Below are 27,990 nucleotides of genomic sequence, written 5' to 3'. Positions count from 1 at the left end.
TTTTTTTAATTAGATTTCATGATTTTTACATTAGATGCCTCAAATTTAAGGACTTGGATCACGAGTTTAAAAAAATTAACATTTTTTATTTAAATATCTTTTTAATTCTTTTTAAACTATGAGTTATTTCAGTAACATAATTTAAATCGCGAGTTTGACAGGATGTCAAACTGTATTGACTTAGCTCTGCTCTAATTAACATTGTTATATATTTATCATAAACAGTTTTTTATATATTTTTTACTCATTTTTAGTACTTGAACATTGTTTTTTATTCAAAAAAAATTATAAAATTATCTAACCTCAAGGCAAATCACGGGTGAAGAGGCTTATCTATTCTAGAGTTGATTTTTTCAATTTCTTGGAGCAAAAATTTCAAATGAAGATCCATCTAAAGCAATGTTTTCAAGAACCAAGCAAGTTGCCCATACATTTTTATCAAACTGCAAATTGATTTGAAATGCGAGCTCCATCTGCTATCTCCAGGTCGTTGCAAACCACCTACTTGATTAACTCCTTTAACCGTTTCAATCACACCAAATATCAACTAGATGCTCAATTGTAGCTGCTTGAAAAGCCCGTAAATCATCATTACGCTTGCAAGAAGCACTAACAATGTTAAATAATAAAGATCACATTCTGAAAGAAAGTTAATCAAGATTATGATGAGATAAAACAAAGGAAATCTCTTCCTTAAGAGTTGCAGCAGTTGTATCTTTGACATGAACTATATCCAAAAATCGTTCTCGTATAAATCCACTTCTATCAACAAACCTAATAATAAGGGCCATTTGCTCTCTTCTAGATTCATCTCGAGCTTCATCAACAATTAAACAAAATCTTGCATCACCAATCTCATGACGAATTGAAGACTGAACATTTCTAGCAAAGACATGCAAAATTTCTTTTTGAATTTGATGTGAGGTGTATTTAGCATTTTATGGAGCATTACCCAAAACAAGAGCACCTACTTGTTCATTGTATGATGCTAAAAGTTTCATCATTTCAAGAAAATTACCTCGGTTTTTTGATTCTGGACGTTCATCATGCCCTCTAAAAGCACATGCTTGAAACGTGAGCCAACGAACAATATCTATTGAAGCTTTAATACGCAATCGATTATTCTGAACTTCTTAAGTAGTTTGCCTCTTAACTACCTTCTCAATATGACATGACTAGTTTTTCAAATTTTCCAAGCACCTGGTAGCAAATCTATGAGCTGAATTTGGACATTTTCCCATGAGTCAAAAGAGCACATCGTTCCCCATCATTAACTTTCTTCCAACAATTAAATCCTTTAACAGTAAATGTGTCTGATCCTGGCTTTCCAGATGGTTTACTTGAAAATAAATAGCAAGGGAAACAAAATGCAGTATTTTTCTCTGAATATTCAAGCCACATAACTTTTGAACCAATGCAGATGGTTTAATTGTTGTTTTTTAGTTATTTTTTTTTTTGTTGAACTTTTGTTTGTTTTTAATCTAACCATTGGTTCTTTAATTTATATATATAAAATGTTTCAATTCAGTCATTTTACTTTTAATCTCTTAATCTTTTTTCTTCACTCTTTTATCAAAGTTCTTGTGGCTATAAATCAAGTTTATGGTTTTTATTTTTTCACAACAACAATGATAGTAATAGTGATAGTGATGATATTACTTAATAATAATAATAATAATAATAATAATAATAATAATAATAATAATAGTTATAGTTATAGAGATTTTGATTTTGATTTTGATTTTTTGAATTGCTATTTTTTAAAAATCCTTTTGTGCCATCAAATGTTTTTTCAATATTACCTTTAATGTATATATTTTTTTTAATTAGATTTCATGATTTTTTACATTAGATGCCTCAAATTTAAGGACTTGGATCACGAGTTTAAAAAAATTAACATTTTTTATTTAAATATCTTTTTTTAATTCTTTTTAAACTATGAGTTATTTCAGTAACATAATTTAAATCGCGAGTTTGACAGGATGTCAAACTGTATTGACTTAGCTCTGCTCTAATTAACATTGTTATATATTTATCATAAACAGTTTTTTTATATATTTTTACTCATTTTTAGTACTTGAACATTGTTTTTTATTCAAAAAAATTATAAAATTATCTAACCTCAAGGCAAATCACGGGTAAAGAGGCTTATCTATTCTAGAGTTGATTTTTTAGAATTTCTTGGAACAAAAATTTCAAATGAAGAATCAACAGAAATCTTTGTTCCCTTTGACTGTCTTGGTACTCGGCTCTTACCTAATTAAGTCTAGACAGATGCAAGCTTCTTTGAGCTTGCAAGACACTCCAATTTGATTTTATAGAGAGCACTGTATTTCGATTGTTGTTTTGTATTATATTAATTTTTTATTGAATAAAATAAGATGATAAAATATAAATTTATAATCATTTAATCAACAAAACTATAAAATTATATTAAAAAATAATAAAACTCAAATATATAATTTACATTATTTTTAATACTTTATAACTGTTGAAAACATTAATATTTGCAAAAAAAAAAATATTTTTTTTTACGCGTCTCTTATTCTAACATAAAGTTATTAAGTTTTACAAGAAATAAAATTTTAGAGGTTGTTGGTAAAAAAATTGTTGAATATGTAGATAAAAATGATGGAAATTATGAAATTATAATATTTAAGGCTTATTTGATAATATATTATTTAAATATAAGGGATTCAAAGATGATAATATATAATAAATAACGTAAAAAAATAAAAAAAAATTAAAAATCAAAGTCAAACCATTTTCCTATTCTACTTAAAAAAAAAAGTGGGAATGAAACCAAGTCAAATTGAAAGCACAAGAAACTCATAGATTACATGCAATTAGTGTGTTAATTTGGCGATCAATATTGGGATACGTAACCCCAATATTATAAAAAAGAGAAGAAAAGAAACTAAAAAATAAAAAAAATTGAGTTCGGACAAAGTTTTGCATGGTTAAAGACTTAAAGGGTTTGACTTGAAGATAAATATGAATTTGGGAATTGTTTTTTTTTTCATTAACGTGAATATTTGGACTAGTTTGTGTGCTTCTTAACTAATTTTATGAGCCTTGAAGTTAATAACCATGTAAGTTTTAAGTGGTCATGAGATTTGTGAGACTTGAACTAGTGATTTTTAAGGAGCAAGTTCAAAACCTGATCGGTTAAGTTACACCCCTCAGGATTATGAATTTGAGATTTTTTTTATTATTAAAGTGAATATTTGGACTAGTTTGCATGTACCTCGAATAATCATGTAAGCCTTAAGTGGTCCTGAGATTTGTGGGACTTGAACTAGTGATTTTTAGGGAGCAAATCTAAGACTTAATCGGTTAAGTTACATCCTTTAAAATTATAAATTTAGGATTTCTTGATGTAATAGGTAAAAGTATATATTTCAAAATTTTTAAAAAATAAGAGACATTAGAGTTTTTTTTGTGGTATGGCTAGGAAAGGTTGATTTATTTATTTTTTTTAAAAGCATCAAACTATTATCTTGACACCTTTTATTTAAAAAGAAGTTCATAAATTTTTGGGTGGTTAGAATTAAATTGATTAGATAGCAAGTTAATCTAGATTAATTTTTTCTTTAAACCAAACTTGCTCAGTGCTAAATCAAGCTATTGAGGCTTTGTAACCATGTTTAAGATAAAAGAAAAATAATCCATATATATGAGTTACTTCTATATATATTCTCTTATAACTCTCTAAAGAATTACAAACAAGAAAAACATAAAATTAACTGGAAAAAAAAGTTGATTCATTGAAATAAATTGAATAAAAATCAACTATATCATTTGTACTTCTATTTATTTTTTCCAAGTGGTTTCACCATAACAAGAGAAAAAAAATTAAAGTATGAAATTAAAGTTCAGTACCGTCTCCATCCTTCTTTTATTTCAACCATCCTCACCTTCCTCGAGAAGCCCTACTCGTATAATTCAACTCCCTAAGATATTCATGAGCTTGAATCTTGTTTTTGGATCTCATTATTAGTGACTGAAGCCGCAGCAAAGTTTACGATGGCATCAGGAAAAGCAGGTGGTGCATGAGCAACATTATGGCCAGCAAAATTCATTTCACCCAAGGGGCAATGGCCACTACCACGGCCAGGAATATTAGTGCATGAAGATCCTCCAGATGGTGGAACCGGACCCCTTCGAAGAGATTGAATATTCCCAAGATCTTGCTTTAACCATTGCTCTCCTTCTAGTGGCCTAGCTGCCAATATTTGGTGAGAGCACGGTCCAAAAACAATGGCAACAGAGATTATCATTGTTAAGCACTGGTTTCTTCTCTGAGAACCCATTTGAAAGAGAAACCTGTGGAATTCTGGGGATCTTAAGTAGGCAACAATATCTGGTATCTGCAGAGAGCTAGCTGGCTAGCAAAATGGATGGTGGTGGTGGTGTTGGAGACGAAGAAGGTTAGCTAGGTTGTGGTATATGGAAGATGGGGGAGGAAGATGGGATCTATACTTATACATGCACGGACGCATGAAATACGTTTTAAGGCGTGATTTCTTGATTTTGGGGTGTGGCAAGACTTGTGGCCGCGGTTTGAAGTTTGAACGGACAGAGTCTAAATTATAGACAAAGACCTTGAAAAGCAAACAAGAACGAACTTTTATACATTAAATTTTAATCGACGTTGAAGGAGTCCTCCCATTCCTGGATGTGATGTTGGGATGCAAAATTCTTTGTCTCGACCCACTAAGGGAGCCTGCTTTTTTTTGGGCTAGGTTTTGGAAACATTCTGGGTGGTGGTCTACTGCTGTTTTGGGTCCAAACTCATGTTTAAACTGTGCACTTAGTTTCTAATTTTTAGTGCGCCTCTAGAAAATCACTAGGTTGTCAGCTGGATTTATTTTTTCAAGCTCTTTTTTAATTTAACTTGAAAATTCAATCTGGATTAGATTTGAATTTGTAATTTCGGAGTCAATAATCACATACCCAATTTACGTTGGAGATGAGCTTATCATTTAATTCCATTTTAATCTTTACTGTTTCGTGATGAGCTCTTATAGTCATCATGGGCAATCTATTTCTAGAACTGATTTATTCAATTTCCTGGACCAAAAATTTCAAATGAAGAATCAACAGAAAAGTATGTTCAAAGTTTGATTGTCGTGTTATCTGACTCCAATTTGATTTATCTTATAGAGAGAACTGTATTTCGATTCTTGTTTTGTGTTATATTAATTTTGTTTGGAGTGTTGACGAGGTTCAAGAAAAACCTTGTAACGATCAAAGTCATTTTAAAGCTGACAATAAGCTGAGACAATGGAAATGAATTATCATGCTTCGTGTAAAAAAAAAAAAAAAAACTATCTTAATTCTTGAGAATGTTAGATGTAAATTATATTATTTTATAATATATTTTTTCAAATAAAATTTACTCATGTCCATCACTATTTTATACTTAATTTTAAAAAAATAAAATAGGAGAGTGAATTTCAAATTTACAATCATTTAACCAACCACTACCAGAAAATCAATAAATATAAACTAAATTACTGATAAAATATTTTTGTCTGTAAATTACAAAGAATTTTACTAGCAAGAATATTTTTTTTTGTAAACCGACAGAAATATCCTTTCGATATATGCTTAAGGGAATTATGGTGAAAAAAAAAATTAAAATAAAATCAAAAAATAATTATGGTTTGCAGACCTGTTCATCTCTGTAGATCGCGTGTCTAGGTCTGCAAACACTCCCACTTGGGTCTGCAGACCACTCGCCTCTACAAACAGGCTCTTGGGTCTGCAGACCCGCTCGCCCTTGTCTGACCCAAGTTTCTTGAAGGATAATAATAATAATAATAATAATAATAATAATTTAGGTCATGTAGCCCCACCTAACACAAGGTTATTGGGTCTGCAATCCAGACACAAGGCTCTTGGGTGTGCATCCGGTTCCAAGGCTCTTGGGTCAGACATTGCTACTAGATCCAAGGCTCTTGATTCTGGTGTTTAAGAGGGATTTAAAACTTTTAAGTTTGGTATTGCAACCACGTCCATTTAAACTTGAGTTAAACAAATTTAATGTTATTAATTATTAATATTAAAAATACTATTATTTGTATTATAAATATTACTATTGGTATTATAATTAATATTATAAATATTACTCTTGAATCTGATGTTGTAGCCAGACTCAGGACTCTTGGGTCTAGCATTGCAACAAGACTCACACCCAGGACCCTTAGGTCTCTTGGTGCTGCCAGATTTACACCCAGGGCTCTTAGGTCTGACCTTGCAGATAAACCTAGACTCAAGACTCTTGGGGTGTTCCAGCTAGACCCAATACTTTTCGGTCTCATTTAGTAGACAAACCTAATATTTTTGGGTCTAGTGTTGTAAACAGATCCAAGACTCTTGAGTCTAGCCTTGTAGATAGATTCAAAGCTCTTGGGTTATAGTTTTTTTTAAATAATTTATTTTTTAAAAAAATTAATTCGCGGCATCGTGTAACAACCTAACTAGTCTATTTCTAGAATTGATTTATTCAATTTCCTGGACCAAAAATTTCAAATGAAGAATCAAGAAAACTTTGTTCCATTTGATTGTCGTGTTATCGGACTCCTACCTAATTAAGTCTGGACAGATGCAAGCTTCTTTGAGCTTGCAAGACTCCTCCAATTTGATTTATCTTACAGAGAGAACAATATTTTGGATTCTTGTTTTGTATTATATTAATTTTGTTTGGAGTGTTGATGAGGTCCAAGAAAAACCTCAAAATATCGAAGTCTTTTTAAAGTTGGCAATAAGATGAGACAATGAAAATGAATTATCATGCTTTGTGTAAAAAATCCTTGAGAATATTAAATATAATTTATATTATTTTTTAATATATTTTTTCAAATAAAATTTAATCAGGTCGGTCAATCACTATTTTATACTTGATTTTTATAATAAAATAGAATGGTAAATTTCAAATTTATAACCATTTAATCAATGGGATTCAAAAACTATATTAAAGAACCAATAAAATTTAAATACATAATTTATGTTATTTTTTAATATTTTATAATCATTGAAAATGAAGAATATTTGCAAAAATAAGTTTTTTATTTTTAAAATGTTTTCTTAATAAGTTGTACAATAAAAGTTTAGAGGTTGTTTGTAAAAAGATAATGAATATGAAGATAAAAAAAATGAAAAGTATGAAATTATAATATTTAATGCTTATTTAAGAATATATTATTTAAATATAAAAGTTTCAAAGATGATATTAAATAAATAATGTCAAACAATTAAATAAAAAAAATCAAAAAGTAAACCATTTTCCTATTCTACTAAAAAAAAATAATTAAGTGAGAATAAAACCAAGTCAAATTGACCACGTACACCACGTACAAGAACTCATAGATTACGTAAAATAAATGAAAAGAAAAAAAAAAATATTTGAGCTTGGACAAGGTTTTGCATGGTCAAAGACTTAAAGGCTTTGACTTGATTAAGAATGAATTTGGAATATCTTGACGTGTGTGTGTGTCTATATATATATATATATATATATATATATATATATGTTTTTTTTAACATTCGAATAGTAAGAGTTACTAAACCCAAATTCGGGACAAGATTTGAGTTCTAAGACAAGGTTAGTCAAGGTTAATTTTAGTTTTTTTTTTTTTAATATTAAACAATATTATCAAATCTTTTTTAAAAAAACATTAATAAATTTTTGATCGGGTTAGGATTAGATTGATAGATAATAAGTTAACCAAATTAATCTTTTCTTTAATCCGGACTTGTTCAGCCCAAAGTCAAGCTAGCGAGGTTTTATATATATATATATATATATATATATATATATAAAAGAGTTACTACTTAGTATTATAAATTATAAAATATAAATAAAGTTAAAAGATGTTGGGAAAATAATGTTTCTCACACTTATTAATATTGTGAATTATAATAGTAATTTGTAATATTTTTTTTGATATTTTTTTATTTCTGATTTTTTTAATTTAATTCTTATATAATATGTTTATGGGGTTTTAGAGTTGATAATGTTTTTATATATATAGGTATTGCAATACAAAAAATATCTTAGTATCGGGTTGATATCAAAAAAATATTCTAGTATTGCGATATGATCTATTTTTAAAAAAATTTAGTTAAATAAAAATTATTTTTTAAAAAAACTAGGTTAATAAACTTTATGGATTCAATGACCCAATTTGGGAGTTTGGCAAGGTAATTCTAGTTGCCCCGGTTTGTGGGTTTTGCTTGGTATTTTTTTTTTTAATTAAATTTGATTATGTGATTATCTATTTTTCTTTTTATCATATAGTTAAATAACAGTCTTAAAAAAACATGTTATTAAATTTTAGAAAGTACATGGACATGTTGACGGTATGACGAGTTTAACTTTATATATATATATATATATATATATATATATATATATATATATATATTTTATTTCATCTTTTGATATGGTACTGATTGAGAATTAAGTTTTATAATTTGTTTCCTTTTTTTTTTCTATAAGATTATTATAGTTTTTTTTAAAAAAGTCTCAATATTGGTTTGACGCTCGGTTTTATGATCGTCTATTTTTATTATCATACAATTAAATAAAAAATAGGTTAGAAAAAAATAAGCTATTAATTCTAAAGGAGTCCATTACCCGGTTTCGAGTTTGACATGTTTACTCGAGTTATCCCATTCACGGGTGTAGTGGGTTTACCCATCAAACCTGATATGTGTTTTTTTTTAAGTTTCTAGTCCTTTAATTTTTTTTTTTTTTTTCATTTCACTCTTATTTAATATTGGATTGGTTGAAAAATGAAATTCATGGTTTATTTTTTAAACTTTTTTATGGAGTTATCACGATCTTAAATAAATATATAAGTTTTTTAAGGTTGATGCTTAATTTTGAAAGCATCTAATGTTATCATAAAATTAAACAAGAATAATTTATAGAAAGAACAAAGTTATTAAATATAGTGAAGTTCATAAGTCAGGTTGCAGCATGTCTAAGGTTGATCTAATTTGGCATCGCCTCAATATAAAAATAAATTATTGTATTAAAAGTTCTTTTTTAAAGCTATACTATGTTTTTACCAGTCATTCAATTTATTTTTGGATCCATTAAATTGAATAATTTACTTTGGATAAACTTCCATGCGGTTTAATTCAAAACTTGAGTTAGAAAAAAAGTTGAGTTGGCAAGTTTCAAGAATATCAAATTGCTTTATTGGATTTAATGATGTTGTAAAAAAAATCTCTAAACTCTTAACATTTTTTTTGAAGTTTAGAAAAAGAATAATTTGACGTGCTGCGGAGCGTGAGCGAATATACTATTATATAATATTTCTTTCATTTTTTTTTTTTACCTTTTATAACTCTCTAAAGAATTACAAACAAGAAAACATAAAATTAACTGAAAAAAAAAATAAAGTTGAGTCATTGAAATAAATTGAATAAAAATCAACTATATCATTTGTTTCACAACCATACTTCTATTTATTTTTTCCCAGTGGTTTCACCATAACAAGAGAAAAGAAATTCAAGTATGAAATTAAAGTTCAGTACCGTCTCCATCCTTCTTTTATTTCAACCATCCTCACCTTCCTCGAGAAGCCCTACTCGTATAATTCAACTCCTTAAGATATTCATGAGCTTGAATCTTGTTTTTGGATCTCATTATTAGTGACTGAAGCTGCAGCAAAGTTTACGATGGCATCAGGAAAAGCAGGTGGTGCATGAGCAACATTATGGCCAGCAAAGTTCATTTCACCCAAGGGGCAATGGCCACCACTACCACGGCCAGGAATATTAGTGCATGAAGATCCTCCAGATGGTGGAACCGGACCCCTTTCAAGAGACTGAATATTCCCAAGATCTTGCTTTAACCATTGCTCTCCTTCTAATGGCCTAGCTGCCAATATTTGGTGAGAGCAGGGTCCAAAAACAATGGCAACAGAGATTATCATTGTTAAGCACTGGTTTCTTCTCTGAGAACCCATTTGAAAGAGAAAGCTGAGGAATATTGGGGATCTTAAGTAGGCAACAATATCTGGTATCTGCAAAGAGCTAGCTGGCTAGCAAAATGGATGGTGTTGGTGGTGGTGGTGTTGGTGGTGGTCTTGGAGACGAAGAAGGTTAGCTAGGTTGCGGTATATGGATGATGGGGGAGGAAGATGGTATCTATACTTATACATGCACGGACGCATGAAATACGTTTTAAGGCATGATTTCTTGATTTTGGGGTGTGGCAAGACTTGTGGCCGCGGTTTGAAGTTTGAACGGAGAGAGTCTAAATTATAGACAAAGACCTGAAAAGCAAACAAGAACTTACTTTTATACATTAAATTTTAATCAACGTTGAAGGAGTCCTCCTATTCCTGGATGCTTTTTTTTGGGCTAGGTTTTGGAAACATTCTGGGTGGTGGTCTAGTGCTGTTTTGGGTCCAAACTCATGTTTAAACTGTGCACTTAGTTTCTAATTTTTAGTGCGCCTCTAGAAAATCACTAGGTTGTCAGCTGGATTTTATTTTTTCAAGCTCTTTTTTAATTTAACTTGAAAATTCAATCTGGATTAGATTTGAATTTGTAATTTCGGAGTCAATAATCAGATACCCAATTTACGTTGGAGATGAGCTTATCATTTAATTCCATTTTAATCTTTACTGTTTCGTGATGAGCTCTTATAGTCATCATGGGATATCTATTTCTAGAACTGATTTATTCAATTTCCTGGACCAAAAATTTGAAATGAAGAATCAACAGAAAAGTATGTTCAAAGTTTGATTGTCGTGTTATCTGACTCCAATTTGATTTATCTTATAGGGAGAACTGTATTTCGATTCTTGTTTTGTGTTATATTAATTTTGTTGGGAGTGTTGACGAGGTTCAAGAAAAACCTTGTAACGATCAAAGTCTTTAAAGCTGACAATAAGCTGAGACAATGGAAATGAATTATAACAAAAAAAAACGATCTTAATTCTCGAGAATGCTGGACGTAATTTATATTATTTTATAATATATTTTTTCAAATGGAATTTACTCATGTCTATCACTATTTTATACTTAATTTTAAAAATAAAATAGGAGAGTAAATTTCGAATTTATAACCATTTAACCAACCACTACTAGAAAATCAATAAATACAAATAAAAATACTAACATAATATTTTTATCTGTAAATTACAAAGAATTTTACCAGCAAGAATATTTTTGTTTGTAAACCGACAAAAATATCCTTTCAATATATGCTTAGGGAATTATAGTGAAATAAAATATAATAAAATAAAAAAATAATTATGGTTTGCAGACCTGTTCACCTATGTAGATTGTGTGTCTAGGTCTGTAGACACTCCCTCTTGGGTCTGCAGACCCGCTCACTCTTGTTTGACCCAAGTTTCTTGAATAATAATAATAATAATATTTTAGGTCGTGTAGCCCCACCTAGCCCAAGGTTATTGGGTCTGCAATTCAGACATAAGGCTCTTGGCTGTGCATTCGGTCCCAAGGCTCTTGGGTTAGGCATTGCTACTAGATCCAAGGCTCCTGGATCTGGTGTTTAAGAGGGATCTAAAACTTTTAAGTCTGGTGTTGCAACCATGTCCACTTAAACTTGAGTTAAACAAATTTAATGTTATTAATTATCAATATTAAAAATACTATTATTTGTATTACAAATATTACTTTTGGTATTATAATTAATATTATAAATATTACTTTTGGATCTAAAGTTGTAGCCAAACTCAAGACTTTTGAGTCTAGCGTTGCAGCAAGACTCACACCTAGAGCTCTTAGGTCTCTTGGTGCTGCTAGATTCACACCTAAGACTCTTAGGTCTAGCCTTGCAGATAAACCTAGACCCAAGACTCTTGGGGTGTTCCCGCCGGGCCTAATACTTTTTGGTCTCGTTTAGTAGACAAACCTAATATTTTTGGATCTAGTGTTGTAATCAGATCTAAGACTCTTGAGTCTAGTTTTGTAGATAAATTCAAAGCTCTTAAGTCATATTTTGTTTTATAAATATATATTTTTTAAATAATTAGCTCGCAGCATTGTGCGAACAACCTAACTAGTCTATTTCTAGAATTGATTTATTCAATTTCCTGGACCAAAAATTTCAAATGAAGAATCAAGAAAACTTTGTTCCCTTTGATTGTCGTGTTATCGGACTCCTACCTAATTAAATCTGGACAGATGCAAGCTTCTTTGAGCTTGCAAGACTCCACCAATTTGATTTATCTTGTAGAGAGAACAGTATTTTGGATTCTTGTTTTGTATTATATTAATTTTGTTTGTGTTGACGAGGTTCAAGAAAAACCTCAAAATACCAAAGTCTTTTTAAAGTTGGCAATAAGATGAGACAATGGAAATGAATTATCATGCTTTATGTAAAAAATCCTTGAGAATATTAGATATAATTTATATTATTTTTTTAATATATTTTTTTAAATAAAATTTAATTAGTTCGGCCAATCATTATTTTATACTTGATTTTCATAATAAAATAGAATGATAACTTTCAAATTTATAATTAAATGGGATTCAAAAACTATATTAAAGAACCAATAAAATTTAAATACATAATTTATTTTATTTTTTAACATTTTATAATCATTGAAAATGAAGAATATTTGCAAAATAAGTTTTTTTTTTTTTTATGTTTTCTTAATAAGTTGTACTATAAAAGTTTAGAGGTTGTTTGTAAAAAGATGATGAATATGAAGATAAAAAAAAATGAAAAGTATGAAATTATAATATTTAAGGCTTATTTAAGAATATATTATATAAATATAAAAGTTTCAAAGATGATATTAAATAAATAATGTCAAACAATTAAAAAAAAAATCAAAGGCAAACCATTTTCCTATTCTACTAAAAAAATAAATTAAGTGAGAATAAAACCAAGCCAAATTGACCACGTACAAGAACTCATAGATTACGTGTAATTCGTGTGTTTAATTTGGCAATCAATATTTGGTTACGTAACCCTAATATTATAAAAAAATAAATGAAAAGAAAAAAAAATATTTGAACTTGGACAAGGTTTTGCATGGTCAAAGACTTAAAGGCTTTGACTTGATTAAGAATGAATTTGGAATATATTGACGTATAAGTATATATATGTTTTTTTTAAACATTCGAATATTAAGAGTTACTAAACCCAAATTCGGTACAAGAAGGTTAGTCAAGGTTAATTTCTATTTAAAAAAAAAAATATTAAACAATATTATCTATTTTTTAAAAAATATATTAATAAATTTTTTACCGCATTAGGATTAGATAAATAAATAATAAGTTAACCAGGTTAATCTTCTCTTTAAGCTCTCAGTCAAGCTACCAAGGTTTTATATATATATATATATATAAAAGAGTTACTTCTTAGTATTATAAATTATAAAATATAAATAATGCTAATAGATGTTGGGAAAACAATGTTTCTCACACTCATTAACATTGTGAATTACAATGGTAATTCACAATATTTTTATTTTTATTTTTTTTATTACTGATTTTTTAAATTTAATTCTTATATAATAAGTTTATGGAGTTTTAGAGTTGATAATTTATTTTAATTTGTTTTTTATATAGGTATTGCAATATAAAAAATATCTTAGCATCGGGTTGGTATCAAAAAAATATTTTATTATTGCGATATGATCTATTTTTAAAAAAATTTAGTTAAATAAAAAATATTTTTTTAAAAAAAAACTAGGTTAATAAACTTTATGGATTCAATGACCCAATTTGTAAGTTTGGCAAGATAATTCTAGTTGCCCCGGTTTGTGGGTTTTGCTTGGTATTTTTTTTTTCTAATTAAATTTGATTATGTGATTATCTATTTTTCTTTTTATCATATAGTTAAATAACAGTCTTAAAAAAACATGTTATTAAATTTTAGAAAGTACATGGACATGTTGACGGTATGATGAGTTTAACTTTTTATATATATAATTTTTTTTTCTATTTCATCTTTTGATATGGGACTGATTGAAAATTAAGTTTCATAACTTGTTTTCTTTTTCTTTCTATAAGGTTATTATAGTTTTTTTTTTTTAAGTCTCAATACTGGTTTGATGCTCGGTTTTATGATCGTCTATTTTTGTTATCATACAATTAAATAAAAAATAGGTTAAAAAAAAATAAGCTATTAATTCTAAACGAGTCTATTACTCGGTTTGCGGGTTTGACGTGTTTACTCGGGTTATCTCATTCACGGGTTTAGTGGGTTTACCCATCAAACCTAATATGTTTTTTTTTTTTTTTTAAGTTTCTAGTCCTTTAATTTTTCTATTTTTTTTTATTTCACTCTTATTCAATATTGGATTGGTTGAAAAATGAAATTCAAGGTTTATTTTTTAAACTTTTTTTATGGAGTTATCACGATCTTAAATAAATATATTTTTTTTTTCAGGTTGATGCTTAATTTTGAAAGCATCTAATGTTATCATAAAATTAAACAAGAATAATTTATAAAAACAACAAAGTTATTAAATATAGTGAAGTTCATAAGTCAGGTCGCAGGATGTCTAAGGTTGATCTAATTTGGCATCGCCTCAATATAAAAACAAATTATTGTTTTAAAAGTTTTTTTTTTAAAAGCTATACCATATTTTTACCGGTCATTCAATTTATTTTTGGATCCATTAAAATGAATAATTCACTTTGGATAAACTTCCATGCGGTTTAATTCAAAACTTGAGTTAGAAAAAAAGTTGAGTTGACAAGTTTCAAGAATATCGAATTGTTTTATTGGATTTAATGATGTTCTAAAAAAAATCTCTAAACTCTTAACATTTTTTTTGAAGTTTAGAAAAAGAATAATTCAACCTGCTGCGGAGCGTGAGCGAATATACTATTATATAATATTTCTTCCATCTTCTTTGTTTTCCTTTTATAACTCTCTAAAGAATTACAAACAAGAAAACATAAAATTAACTGAAAAAAAAATTTGATTCATTGAAATAAATTGAATAAAAATCAACTATATCATTTGTTTCACAACCATACTTCTATTTATTTTTTCCCAGTGGTTTCACCATAACAAGAGAAAAAAAATTCAAGTATGAAATTAAAGTTCAGTACCGTCTCCATCCTTCTTTTATTTCAACCATCCTCACCTTCCTCGAGAAGCCCTACTCGTATAATTCAACTCCCTAAGATATTCATGAGCTTGAATCTTGTTTTTGGATCTCATTATTAGTGGCTGAAGCTGCAGCTAAGTTTACGATGGCATCAGGAAAAGCAGGTGGTGCCTGAGCAACAGTATGGCCAGCGAAGTTCATTTCACCCAAGGGGCAATGGCCACCACTACCACGGCCAGGAGTATGAGTGCATGGAGATCCGCCAGATGGTGGAACCGGACCCCTTTCAAGAGACTGAATATTCCCAAGATCTTGCTTTAACCATTGCTCTCCTTCTAATGGCCTAGCTGCCAATATTTGGTGAGAACAGGGTCCAAAAACAATGGCAACAGAGATTATCATTGTTAAGCACTGGTTTCTTCTCTGAGAACCCATTTGAAAGAGAAAGCTGAGGAATATTGGGGATCTTAAGTAGGCAACAATATCTGGTATCCGCAAAGAGCTAGCTGGCTAGCAAAATGGATGGTGGTGGTGGTGGTGGTCTTGGAGACGAAGAAGGTTAGCTAGGTTTTGGTATATGGAAGATGGGGGAGGAAGATGGTATCTATACTTATACATGCACGGACGCATGAAATACGTTTTAAGGCGTGATTTCTTGATTTAGGTGTGTGGCAAGACTTGTGGCCGCGGTTTGAAGTTTGAACGGAGAGAGTCTAAATTATAGACAAAGACCTTGAAAAGCAAACAAGAGCTTACTTTTATACATTAAATTTTAATCAACGTTGAAGGAGTCATTACTACCATCTCGTCACATAGTCCTCAGACCAAATAACGCATCATTTATGGGCTGCCCATATACCCAATTCATGTCGGAGATGGCCCACCATTTAATTCCATTTTAAGGTTGAGTTTCTTTTCAGAAAATGATTTCTTTCCTGTCTTTATTTATTATTAGAAAAATTAATTAATAAAAAATAATTTTTGATTAACAGAAAATACTTTCAGTTAAAGAAAAATTTAACTTGATTTTTAATAAAATATTTTCCTTTTATTTTGGGGGAAAAACACTTTCCAAAAGTTATGAAAAATTTAATTAGAAACGTCATATTATTTACTGATTATATCAAATTTGGTCATCAAACTTCTGGTTGCTATATATATATATATATATTGTTTTGAATATTTATTTTTCAATTTCATCCCGTAGAATTTTATTTTTATATTAACTTTGGTCCTTATTTTTATAATTGCTATTTGATTTTTCCTTATCATTTTTTAATTAAATTTTTTTATTTATCAAATTCGGTCTTCATTCTTTTAATTGTTACTTATTTTATTTGAAATAATTTATGAAATGTTAATTATTATTATTTTAATTTCTTCATCTTCCAATTTTTTTATTTTTTAGATTTGATCTCTATTATTTGGATTATTATTTATTTTATTTGAGATAATTTATAAAATTATATTTTTTTCAATTTTATTCTCATTCAACTTTTTAATTTATAAGATTTATTCCTTGTTATTTTAATAAATTTGAAAAAAATAAAACATTAATGAGTTATTTTTCAGCTTATTTTTTATGATATAATCAAAAATTGAAAAATATTTTCCAACTTATTTTTTATTATACTATCAAACATCAGAAAATACTTTTCCAGAATTCATTTTCCAAATAAAACTATTTTCTAGTAAACAAACGGGATCTAATGGTTGCTGCAGTCTCGTTATCTCGTCACATACAAATATTTCTAGAATCGATTTTTCAATTTCCTGGACCCGAAATTTCAAATGAAGAATCAACAGAAAACTTTGTTCCCTTTGATTGTCGTGTTATCTGACTCCTACCTAATTAAGTCTGGACAGATGCAAGCTTCTTTGATCTTGCAAGACTCCTCCAATTTGATTTATCTTATAGAGTGAACAGTATTTTGGATTCTTGTTTTGTATTATATTAATTTTGTTTGGACTGTTGACGAGGTTCAAGAAAAACCTCAAACGATCATTGTCTTTTTAAAGTTGGCAATAAGCTGAGACATTGGAAATGAATTATGATGCTTCGAGTAAAAAAAAACTATCTTAATCCTTGTTAGGTGAGAGCATGTAATAAAATTTATATTATCTTTTAATATATTTTTTCAAATAAAATTTGCTTGAGTTTATCATTACCTTATATTTATTTTTTATCAAAATAAAATAGAATGATAAGTTTTTAATTTATAAGCTCTTAATCAACAAACTTCTAAACTATATTAAAAAAACCAATAAAATTTGAATATATAATTTATATTATTTTTTAACTTGAAAATTATGAATATTTTTAAATTAAATAAGTTTTTTTTATGGGTCTATTAATAAGTTGTACCAGAAATAAAATTTTAGAGGTTGTTTGTAAAAATTAAGATGATGAATATGAAGATAAAAATGATGGAAAGTATGGAATTATAATATTTAAGGCTTATTTAATAATAAATTATTTAAATATAAAACTTTCAAAGATGATATTATATAAATAATGTCAAACAATAAAAAAAAATAAAAATTGGAGCCAAACCATTCCCCAATTCTACTTTTAAAAAAAATTGAGTGAGAATAAACCAAGTCAAATTGACCACGTACAAGAACTCATAGATTACGTGTAATTCGTGTGTTAATTTGCAATCAATAATGGGATACGTAACCCCAATATTATAAAAAAGAAAAGAAAACTAAAACAAAAAAAAAATTATTTGAGCTTGGACAAAGTTTTGCATAGTCAAAGACTTAAAGGCTTTGACTTGAAGTTAAGCATGAATTTGAGATATCTTGACGTAATTGGTGTGTGTGTGTCTATATATATATATATATATATATATATATATATATATATATAGCATTCAATAATAAAAATTATTAACATTTGAGTTCTTTTTTCTTTTTCTTTTTTCTTGGGGGGGGGGGATAAAATGATTTACTTGTAGTGAGTTAATCTAAATTAATTTTTTCTTTAACTCAGACTTGTTCAGCCCTAATTGAGCTCTCGAGGTTTTATAACCATGTGTTTAAGATTAAAAGAAAAAAGTATAGACACACACGAGTTACTGCTTAATATATATAATATTTCTTCTGTTTTTCCTTTAATAACTCTCTAAAGAATTACAAACAAGAAAACATAAAAGTAACTCAAAAACAAAAGTTGATTCATTGAAATAAATTGAATAAAAATAAACTATATCATTTGTTTCACAACCACTCATATTTTTTCCAGTGGTTGCACCACAACAAGAAAAGAAAAAAGTATGAAATTGAAGTTCAGTACCGTCTCCATCCTTCTTTTATTTCAACTATCCTCACCTTCCTCGAGAAACCCTACTCGTATAATTGAACTCCCTAAGATATTCATGAGCTTGAATCTTGTTTTTGGGTCTCATTATTAATTAGTGACTGAAGCTGCAGCAAAGTTTACGATGGCATCAGGAAACGCAGGTGGTGCATGAGCAACATTATGGCCAGCAAAGTTCATTTCACCCAAGGGGCAATGGCCACTACCACGGCCAGGAATATTAGTGCATGAAGATCCTCCAGATGGTGTAACCGGAGCCCTTAGAAGAGATTGAATATTCCCAAGATCTTGCTTTAACCATTGCTCTCCTTCTAATGGCCTAGCTGCCAATATTTGGTGAGAGCAGGGTCCAAAAACAATGGCAACAGAGATTATCATTGTTAAGCACTGGTTTCTTCTCTGAGAACCCATTTGAAAGAGAAAGCTGAGGAATATTGGGGATCTTAAGTAGGCAACAATATCTGGTATCTGCGAAGAGCTAGCTGGCTAGCAAAATGGATGGTGGTGGTGGTGGTGGTGGTCTTGGAGACGAAGAAGGTTAGCTAGGTTGCGGTATATGGAAGATGGGGGAGGAAGATTGGATCTATACTTATATACATGCAAGGACACATGAAATATGTTTCAAGGCATGGTTTCTTGATTTTGGTGTGTAGCAAGATGTCATGTGTTGACTTGTGGCCGCGGTTTAAAGTTTGAATGAATTATAGACAAAGACCTTGAAAAGCAAACAAGAATTCTTGCTTTTATACATGAATTTTTAATCAAAGTTGAAGGAGTCCTCCTATTCCTGGACGTGATGATGGGAGGCTAAATTATCTGTCTCAACACAGTGAGGGAACATTCTGGGTGTTGGTCTAATGCAAACTCATGTTTGGACGGTGCATTTTAGTGTCGACCGTAGAAAATTACTACAGTGTAGGAAGTGGTATCGCAGGTTCAACTTAAATTCAGGAATGTTTGTGATAAATGTGCTATGTTGATGGCTACGATGATAACCTTAAATGAATAATATTGATGGTAATAACAGTAGTTATGATTAAATTTATGATCTCAATTTATATTATTAAAAAGAATTATTAATTTGTTTTATCTAAGAATTATTATGAAGTAATGTTTGATTTTATTAGTTTTTGAAGAATATAATGTTTTAAAAGATGCTGAGATGCTGTGAAATGTTTATATAATTTATTTTATGATATTTATGAAACTTGGTGTAAATAGGATGTCTTTACGACACTACTCATGCGTTACTGGTTATGAACTAAGAATTTTAGTCATGATATGTAATAACCTGGCCCAACATGCTGAATATTGTCTGTTTTGGACCTTATCGTCCTCACGGTTTTATTTCTGATGACGCGAGCTCATTACTGAGCTTGACGCCCCAAAATGCGTCCAACATGTTAGCACCAGCACTACTAATAAGGCCAGCAACACACCCCTCACTCGCCGATGTGGGATCTTACATGATAGTTACGGTGAGATGGTTATAAAATGATAATTATATAGATAATAAAATTATAACTGTTGTAATGGATTACAACATTAACCGCCATGCCAATGAATATTATGAATTGATAGTGTATTATTGAAAAATATTTTTCATTCCCTTGTTTTCACTCACTATTATTGAAAATTATTTGATGCATTTCATATGAGCCGTTTATTGTATCTCTTTCATACTTGGGGTCAAATCCCACACAACGCATAGGTTAGTTGTCTTTTTCATGAAATGAAAAGAAGAATTATGGCTAATATACAGGTTTTCCTGCTGTGTTCTAATGGTTGACTTGCCATTCACAGCAAAAGTCCCTCCCATGTATTCTGCTTGAAAACGTGATTGCAATTGGCTTTGAGCCTCCGGCGTCGGTGTCGAAAATTTTCACTAGAGATGAAGGAATTCTCAGGCTATAATTGCTGGTTAGGGCAAGCATGGTGGCTCCGTCCTTGAGGCGGTCAAACTTGGTGGCTCCATACCCTAACATGAGTGTCACAACCTTCATTAGCTTGAATCCTTGAACATTAGCTACATGCCCTTCGGTCATCTCTTTCGCTGGCTAATAATGTTCATTCCATTATTATTTTGAAAACTCGTTTACTTGCTAAACACGATATTAAAAAAACAAAAAAAAACTAGAGATCTTGAGCCTGACTTCTGTTAGGTTTTTAATTGAACCAAATAAGATATTAATATGATAAAACACTGATTGATTCAACATGTTTTTAATAACCCAATTCACTTAACAAAGCTAACAAAGCTCGAACAAAAAAAAGATGTATAAAAATAAAAAATAATACTGCTTTAATAACAAAAATCAATCCAAGGTTAAGTGGCGAATTGACCTTAATAGCCCAAACCCTTTTTCCAGTCAATTTCCCAGTCAGACTCTGACAGCTATGCCTTAATCGGCTTCCGTGACCTTTGGTCATCTGTTTGCTGCTAACAACGTTAATTCCAATATTTGAAAACACGTCTAATACCATCATCACGTTATTCACTGCCCTGCCAGTCTGCTTCCCCTGCATGTTCCCTTTCTCTGAAAATTAATGCCATAGCGGCTTCCATGTGTCTTGATATAATGACTTCAAACAAATTTACTTGCAGCGGTCTTCCAAAGGGGCATGGAAATTGGTCCATCAAAACCATTCAGAATTGAACAAAGAATTTCATAGATTTTGACAAAGTCAAGGCTTGACCTTGTTCCAAACAGGAAACACAATTGGTAAAAGAATCTTAACTGGCCCGTTACTGTTACTAGAGTTCTCCATTGCATCCCTAACACGTTAGGGAGAGCACTAACATAACATGGTTGCCATCACCTTGCTAAACACCATTTACAGTGTAGGCTGTGGGGCCTGGATAGAAGAACAGAAGTCTCCTGATGGAACTCAGTTTTGTTTCCACTCCCAGAAAGGAGAGAAACAAAAGGAAAGAAAATAAAGAAAGAAAAGAACTGATACCACAAACAGAAAGAATTAACTTTGATTGAGTGATTGAACAGGGGAAAAAACATGAATCATACAAGTACGGATACAAGGCTCTCTCCCTCCAAAATGACCTACCTCTCTCTCCCCTCTTTGTTTATAAAATTTCTCTGCTTTTCAGACTTCCAACATGCTACAAAATTATCTTATGATGCCAAATGCATCGCTTAATTCAATGTGAGGACAGCAGGTTTTTTTAATCTGTCACATTACCTGGTGATCTGCTTGCACGTGCAAAATTGTGGTGTGGGGATGAGTTTTGAAGGAATTTCATTGGTAGGTATGAACTCTCAAAATTTTGGTCCATCACACAGAAAACAAGAATTACCAGACAAGTTTTCTACTACTCAAGGATTCAAATAAGTTTCCCAGCCATCGGTTTGTAGTTTTTCTGCCTTCTTCAAGACATCGTCCCTTGTATCTTCTTGATACTGGCTCATTCTGCAAAACAAATAGGATTACAGTTGAGGGAAAACTTCAGTTGTTATCCTGTCACACAAGCATATAAACAGAGGAGAGGGCGAGATAGAACCTTGCCAAAAGGTCGGTATCACCAACACCCAACATCCTTACTGCTAGCAAACCTGCATTTGTGGCATTATTAATTGCCACAGTTGCAACAGGGACTCCCCTTGGCATCTGGATAATAATAGATTAAGGAAACATTTAATGAAAGACAAATTAAAATAAAAAATTGAGCGAATTAAAAAAGAATGAAATAAATGTCAAACACAGGCAACGGATTATATGTTGGACATCAACTTCCTGCAATGAGGGTCAAACTGATGATTCTGTGATGGATGACAAAAACATCCTCATAACTTCCTGATTTAAATGGGAACTTGGGTTTATGTTTAATATTTCTATAAACATGGTGTTAAGATCTGATCTCGTCATGAAAGAACTACAGCTTCCTTTCAAAGGAGAATCGATCAAAAAGAATAAGCATGTAAAGAATGGAAAAGGGTATGTCTACTTTTCCATGTGCCCATTTTAGGAAATAAGCTAGTAATGGAACTTGGAATGCTAAACTGGAGGTCACTGCTATTTTTGACAATTGACATCCTGAAAATGTTATATTATCTGTGATGAAATAGTGTACCTGTACAATTGATAAGAGTGAATCCATTCCATCCAAAGCAGAAGCACGCACAGGAACACCGATAACAGGCAAGGGGGTCAGCGAAGCTACCATACCTGTAAAGTCAAACCAATGCTTTATTAAGGCCAGTGAGAGTTGACAGGCATAATATTGTATATAAACCATCACATGTATAACTAGCCTGGCAAGTGAGCTGCACCACCAGCACCAGCAATGATAATTTGGATGCCTTGGTCCTGAGCAGACAGTGCATAAGAAAACATCATTTCAGGAGTTCGATGGGCCGATACTATTCTCACCTGCAAGTTACATATTGTTAGCCATGAAAGTCAGGTATAGATAGAACAAAAGAAACCATTGCTGGCAGATTCCAGAAGAAAACTGCAAATTTAAAAAGCAACCTCATGAGGCACTCCAAACACAGTCAAAATCCTTGCAGCATCCTTCATTATAGGAAGATCTGAATCAGAGCCCATAATGATCCCAACACGCGGTGTAACTACATTTTAACAAACATCAGGAACCAAAATAAACTTAAACTGAAAGAACACATACATCTTAAGTTTAACTGTGAGGTCTTATAATATTTAATAAGAAAAATGTATGAAACTGATTATAATTGAGCTGAAATATATTCATGAGTTTAGATCCTCCAAAATGAACGATAAGGTAAGTCTACTACCTCTAGTACCTATCGACTACTATATCCAGTACCTATCTCCAAGAAATTAGCAAAACATAAATCCAAAAATTGAACTTGTGAATGATGGAAGGGACATTTAATCTCCATTTTAACTTTAAGACAGATACATACTTCATAATGCAACTCATGGAAATTTGCAGTAAGAGAAGGTGAGGAAAACCATACAACTAGAACATGTCATCTAGCCACAAGATCGAGTACAATGATCAAGTCATCCTACGAAACTTACCAGCAGTCTGACTCTCAGAACCTTCTTCCTTCAGCATTGATTTTAACTGTGCTTCCACTATGCCCATTGAAGGGCCGGCAATAGTGATATGGCCCATCTTCCGTTGCTTTCGCATTTCTGCACAATTACTTTACAGTGGAGAAAAAGAGAGAGGGAGAGTATGAAATTGGGGAAAGTATAGAATTTATGCAAAACTAACCTGGTTTATCATACCAATGGACAGAAGCCCCTTGTATGTTCAATGCTCTTCCAATCAACTGGTGAGCTAAGTGAAAACCAGGCTCACCCTAAAAGCGTAAACATTGTCATTAGTCAATTAATTTTTTATTTGAAATATTCTGACAAAACACATAAAATAGCAAAAACAATTGACAACATTTTGATGTAGACTTGTGAAGGAGCTATCTATTTTTCAGCTAACAAAACGACATGCCCACCCAAACCCCAAAGCTCCTACCCGTGCATTCAATTGAGAATCCTCTAACATTTGGAATTGAATCAGAGTTCAATGAGCACCAGAAGTTAGCAAATGTTTAGAAAAAAAGATGATTAAATCAGAAGCACATGTCACCAGCCAACTCCGAATGACTTCTATTGAGAACTCATCATTAGCTAGGAACTACGAGCCTACTCTTTCAATTTTCAATACTTGAAAGACATTTGACACCCCTCAATTTCACAACTTGGTTGCATGTTATATTCACAATCCCTATCCAAGATCCATAGTTAAATTCAAATCGTGTCCTAACCTTTCTGTTTCCTGAGATTGGCCTACAGTTCTCACAAAATATTGGCATGTGCTTCATGTAAGTTATGCTGTGCAACTGCTTTTGGAATTACCAGAAACACAATAGCAGTCCACACACATTAACATACACATGAACATTTACTATTTGAGTGCATATGCTTGGTTTTATGTGTGCATATGATAAAAGAATGTTCAAACACATGACTTGGAAACCAAAGGACCCCATCAAACTTCTTGCAGAGGTTTCAAAATATTAAACAAATGGAAAAAAAAATAAAAAACTGGAATTGGAGAAGAAAACAATTCACCTCGTCTTCACCCAGTAGATTGTACATGATAGCAGCAGGAGTCTTCATTGATGGATCACCAAGTGGAAGACCCAGAACAGCTCTCAAATGCTGTTCGAATTGTGAGGTATAGCAGGACTCAATTGTGTGATGACCACTATTATGAGGTCTGGGAGCTACTTCATTCAGTAAGATCTGTTTAAAAGGGAAAGCATCAACATATTAGTCAAAGACAGCAAGTTCCTGAAATCCTGAAACTGAGAATTATGAAATGTATTGTGCAGCAAAATGAAATACACTGAAAAATACAAGTACAACCTGACCATCCTTTGTCAAAAACAACTCCACTGCAAACACGCCAGCACCTTCTAATGAGCTAACAGCTTTATGTGCAACATCAGTGGCAAGTTTTCTGATCTTCCACGGTATATCAGCAGGAGCCTTAACCACATCACAAATGTTTTCCCTGAAAGATTCAATGTCTGCAATCAGATGTAAGGAGATGCAACTATACTAATTGATAAACATTATCAAGTCAAATTCATCTGGCAAACTCAAACATTGTTGAAACCAAATGCACTGAAAACCAAAATAGCTACAAAAAAGAACATGGAAATGCCTTATCTATACCATACTTGTGAATAGTTTCAACAACAGGGTAGCACGAAATGGAATTGTCTCTTCCTCTAGCCACAATGACAGCTAGCTCCTTCACAAAGGGTGTCCATTTCTCAACATATAAACCTCGATCAAATCCTCCAAGAGCTGGGAAACATCATGAGTATTATATTACAACAAGGAGTTGATCCAGCAGGAACTATTTCTATAAAGAAAAACAAAAATAAGAACTACAAACTAGGCATGAAAAGCAGCAAGGAGGGGGAAATTAAAGTGGACCATTAGAAAGAATTGAAATGGCGAGACTATATGAGCTTCAAGGAAAAAACTAACAAGAAATGCCCTTGATAATAGAATAATATGAAGCCAATCACTGTTCAAAATCACCCAAACATTCTTAACGATTACTTATGACTATGAACACAAGGAGAGGTGAGCAATTGTGACAAGGAAATGTAGGAGAAATAATGAAAAGATGAAGCAATTTTATTTCAAGTCAAAAGACAAGGACTTACAAAGAGAGATTTCATTCAAAAACATATGAAGGCTTTTAAGTCAAGTTATGGACAACCTTTCCTGTTAGAGCGAAGAATGCTGAAGGTCTCAGCAAGCTCATTGCTGAAGTTGTCAAGGATAGGAAGGAAGCAACTTCCTGTTGCTTTGGATTAACATATAAGAAAAACTATGAGCCCTAAACACCATCCATATAACATAATCTAAAACATGGCACAATCACACAGATAAAAGTCTGTCCAGGATTGGTAATTTTTCTATTTGATTGGTCCAAACTAGATGAATGGGCTTTCACATTCTTCCCAAGAATTTAATTTGACATCAAATATGTTTCCAGTGCCTTGGGAGTGGCCTGTTTCATATGGATTTTACAGCCAAAACCCAAATTAAAGGTTAATAACATCTTTGGTTGTTGTTCTCTACAAGACAAATAATAATTATACTATAACCGTGTCCATTCCAGACAAAATGAACAAGAGGAGATGAAAAGAGTCTAGTATAAAACATATGATGGATCTTCTTTGGCCATAACATTTGGATCCTAAACATTTTGAATGGCAATTAAGATATGTTGGATACTAAACTGCTGTTAATCAGTAGCACATATGAATACAAGTATAGCATTTCTCAAGCCTAAATAGGATACCAAATTCCCTTAGTAATTGGGCCTCAGTAGTGAACATCTCACCATTTACAGCAGAAGAAAGCTCCCCTTCACTCTTAGCAACTGCATTCCCACGCCCATCATAAGCTAGCCTTTTGCTCTTGAGCATTAGAGGATAGCCAAATAAGTCGCCTGCTCTCTTGGCACCTTCTAGATCATCAATCTGTACTAGTCATACTTCAATATCAGTTAACTAGAAGATATTAAGCTAATAACAAGTAATTAAAAATGAAGACTGCATGTGGCTTCCTCCAGGGAAATACTACAAAAAGCAGCTAACCTGCATAAAGTCAGGAAGGGGAATCCCATGCCGAGAAAAATGAACCTTCTGGAGATACTTGTCCTGAAAAATTGAAACATGGATCCATCTAGAAATTTCATCATGGAGCCAAAATCATGTTTGGGTTTGAATTTCAATCCAAACTCCCTATGAAGTAAGTCTAAATGCCAAAGTTGCGTATGGTTTACAAAATAACGTTACCCATCAACTCTGGAAATCAAAAGAGACATACTTGGATAATTCTAATAGTGGAGGCTTTCGGTTGGCAATCAACTCCTTGCTGCTCAAGCTTCTCCATTGTAGCAGCATCAACATGTTCGATCTCCACAGTCAACACTCCACATCTACAACAGCATAATTAAGAAAATTAACACAAAAGACTCAAAAACTCCAAAAACAACCGAATTCCATCAAGATTGAACCTTTTTGCGAATTCCTGAACTGTTGCACTATCATCAAAGCTTCCAACCATATGATCATATGCAATCGCACTCGCTGGACAATTAGTCAATGGGTCCAAAACGATGACTTTAATAGCCATTTCTGAAGCTGCTTGGCATAACATACGACCCAATTGCCCACCTCCCAATACCCCAACAATCACCTCGGACACTCCATGAACTGGCAAGTCATCTTTCCTACATTCACCACATTAAACAAACTAATCACTCAACTCCAACAAGATACCAACACAAAACAGCTATTTCTTTTTATTATTTATTCTCTATCAAAAAAAATTTCCATCTGGGCACTCATGCAATGAAAAAAAAAAAAAGCAAAAAAACACAAACTTGAATAAGACATGCACAATTGTATGCACAACTCAATTATCTTTCTCTTTCTTTTGCAAAAAAATCAATCTGGGTACTGATAAAATGAGAAAAAAAAAGACACAAAATTGGTACACGGGTACGAACCGGAAAGAAGTATCGTGAGTGTCAGTTGATGCTTGACAAGCCAAGACTGGACTTTGAAACTGTTTTTGAGACTGTTTTAGCGAAGAGGACTTGGTGTATTTGTCCATGAAAGATAATCTTGTTGAAAGGGAAGAAGAACAAGGCTTGAAACTGAAATCAGATTTTGAAAACAGTAGGAATTTAGGTAATAGGGTTGTCTGTTGCAGCAGCAGCATCCTGTACCGGAGGAGGTTGTGGTTGGGGTTTTTGCCTGGAACTTGTAACTAGGGAAGTAGTGGAGTTTCGAACGTTGGAGTTCTTTTTTATTTTATTTTTTGTTAGTTTTTTTTTTCTTTTTTAAAAGAAAATAATTTATGTTTGGGTATGGTATACAGTGTATTCACTATATTATTCATCGTGTGGTTCGAGACAAAAAACATTTAAATATTATTAATCATTTTTAATTAAAAATAAATAAAATTATATAAAGGTTGATTTAATGTGATTTAGTTGACTGTACAAATCTAAAAAAACAAGTTGAATAATATGAAAAAACATAGTTTATTAAAAAAATATAT

General features: G+C 31.3%; 1 protein-coding gene across 3 annotated transcripts; it reads right to left on the bottom strand.

The window, feature by feature from the left end:
- Nucleotides 1–21,356: 21,356 nt before the first annotated feature.
- On the bottom strand, nt 21,357–27,710 carry LOC118038270 (phosphoribosylaminoimidazole carboxylase, chloroplastic). 3 transcript variants are annotated; one of them, XM_073406694.1, is made up of 16 exons: nt 27,434–27,710; nt 26,939–27,154; nt 26,749–26,860; nt 26,517–26,579; nt 26,261–26,399; nt 25,631–25,711; nt 25,077–25,206; nt 24,760–24,907; nt 24,463–24,636; nt 23,606–23,693; nt 23,407–23,523; nt 22,876–22,973; nt 22,656–22,773; nt 22,475–22,569; nt 21,905–22,011; nt 21,357–21,813 (listed from the first exon to the last, which is right to left on the bottom strand). In XM_073406694.1, exons 1-16 carry the CDS (start codon nt 27,646–27,648, stop codon nt 21,720–21,722), a joined length of 1,995 nt encoding a protein of 664 aa, XP_073262795.1. In that variant the 5' UTR covers nt 27,649–27,710; the 3' UTR covers nt 21,357–21,719. The 3 variants fall into 3 exon arrangements, with proteins under 3 accessions (XP_073262795.1, XP_034900473.1, XP_034900474.1); XM_035044582.2 differs by lacking the exon at nt 25,631–25,711 and having other exon boundaries at nt 27,434–27,708; XM_035044583.2 differs by lacking the exons at nt 25,631–25,711; nt 27,434–27,710 and having other exon boundaries at nt 26,517–26,604; nt 26,939–27,080.
- Between the last annotated feature and the right edge of the window lie 280 nt (nt 27,711–27,990).

Source organism: Populus alba, chromosome 19, assembly GCF_005239225.2.
Source record: "Populus alba chromosome 19, ASM523922v2, whole genome shotgun sequence".
NCBI classification, from domain to species: Eukaryota; Viridiplantae; Streptophyta; class Magnoliopsida; order Malpighiales; family Salicaceae; genus Populus; species Populus alba.
The sequence above is the reverse complement of the archived record's forward strand: the minus strand, read 5'-3'. Positions and strand labels throughout refer to the sequence as shown.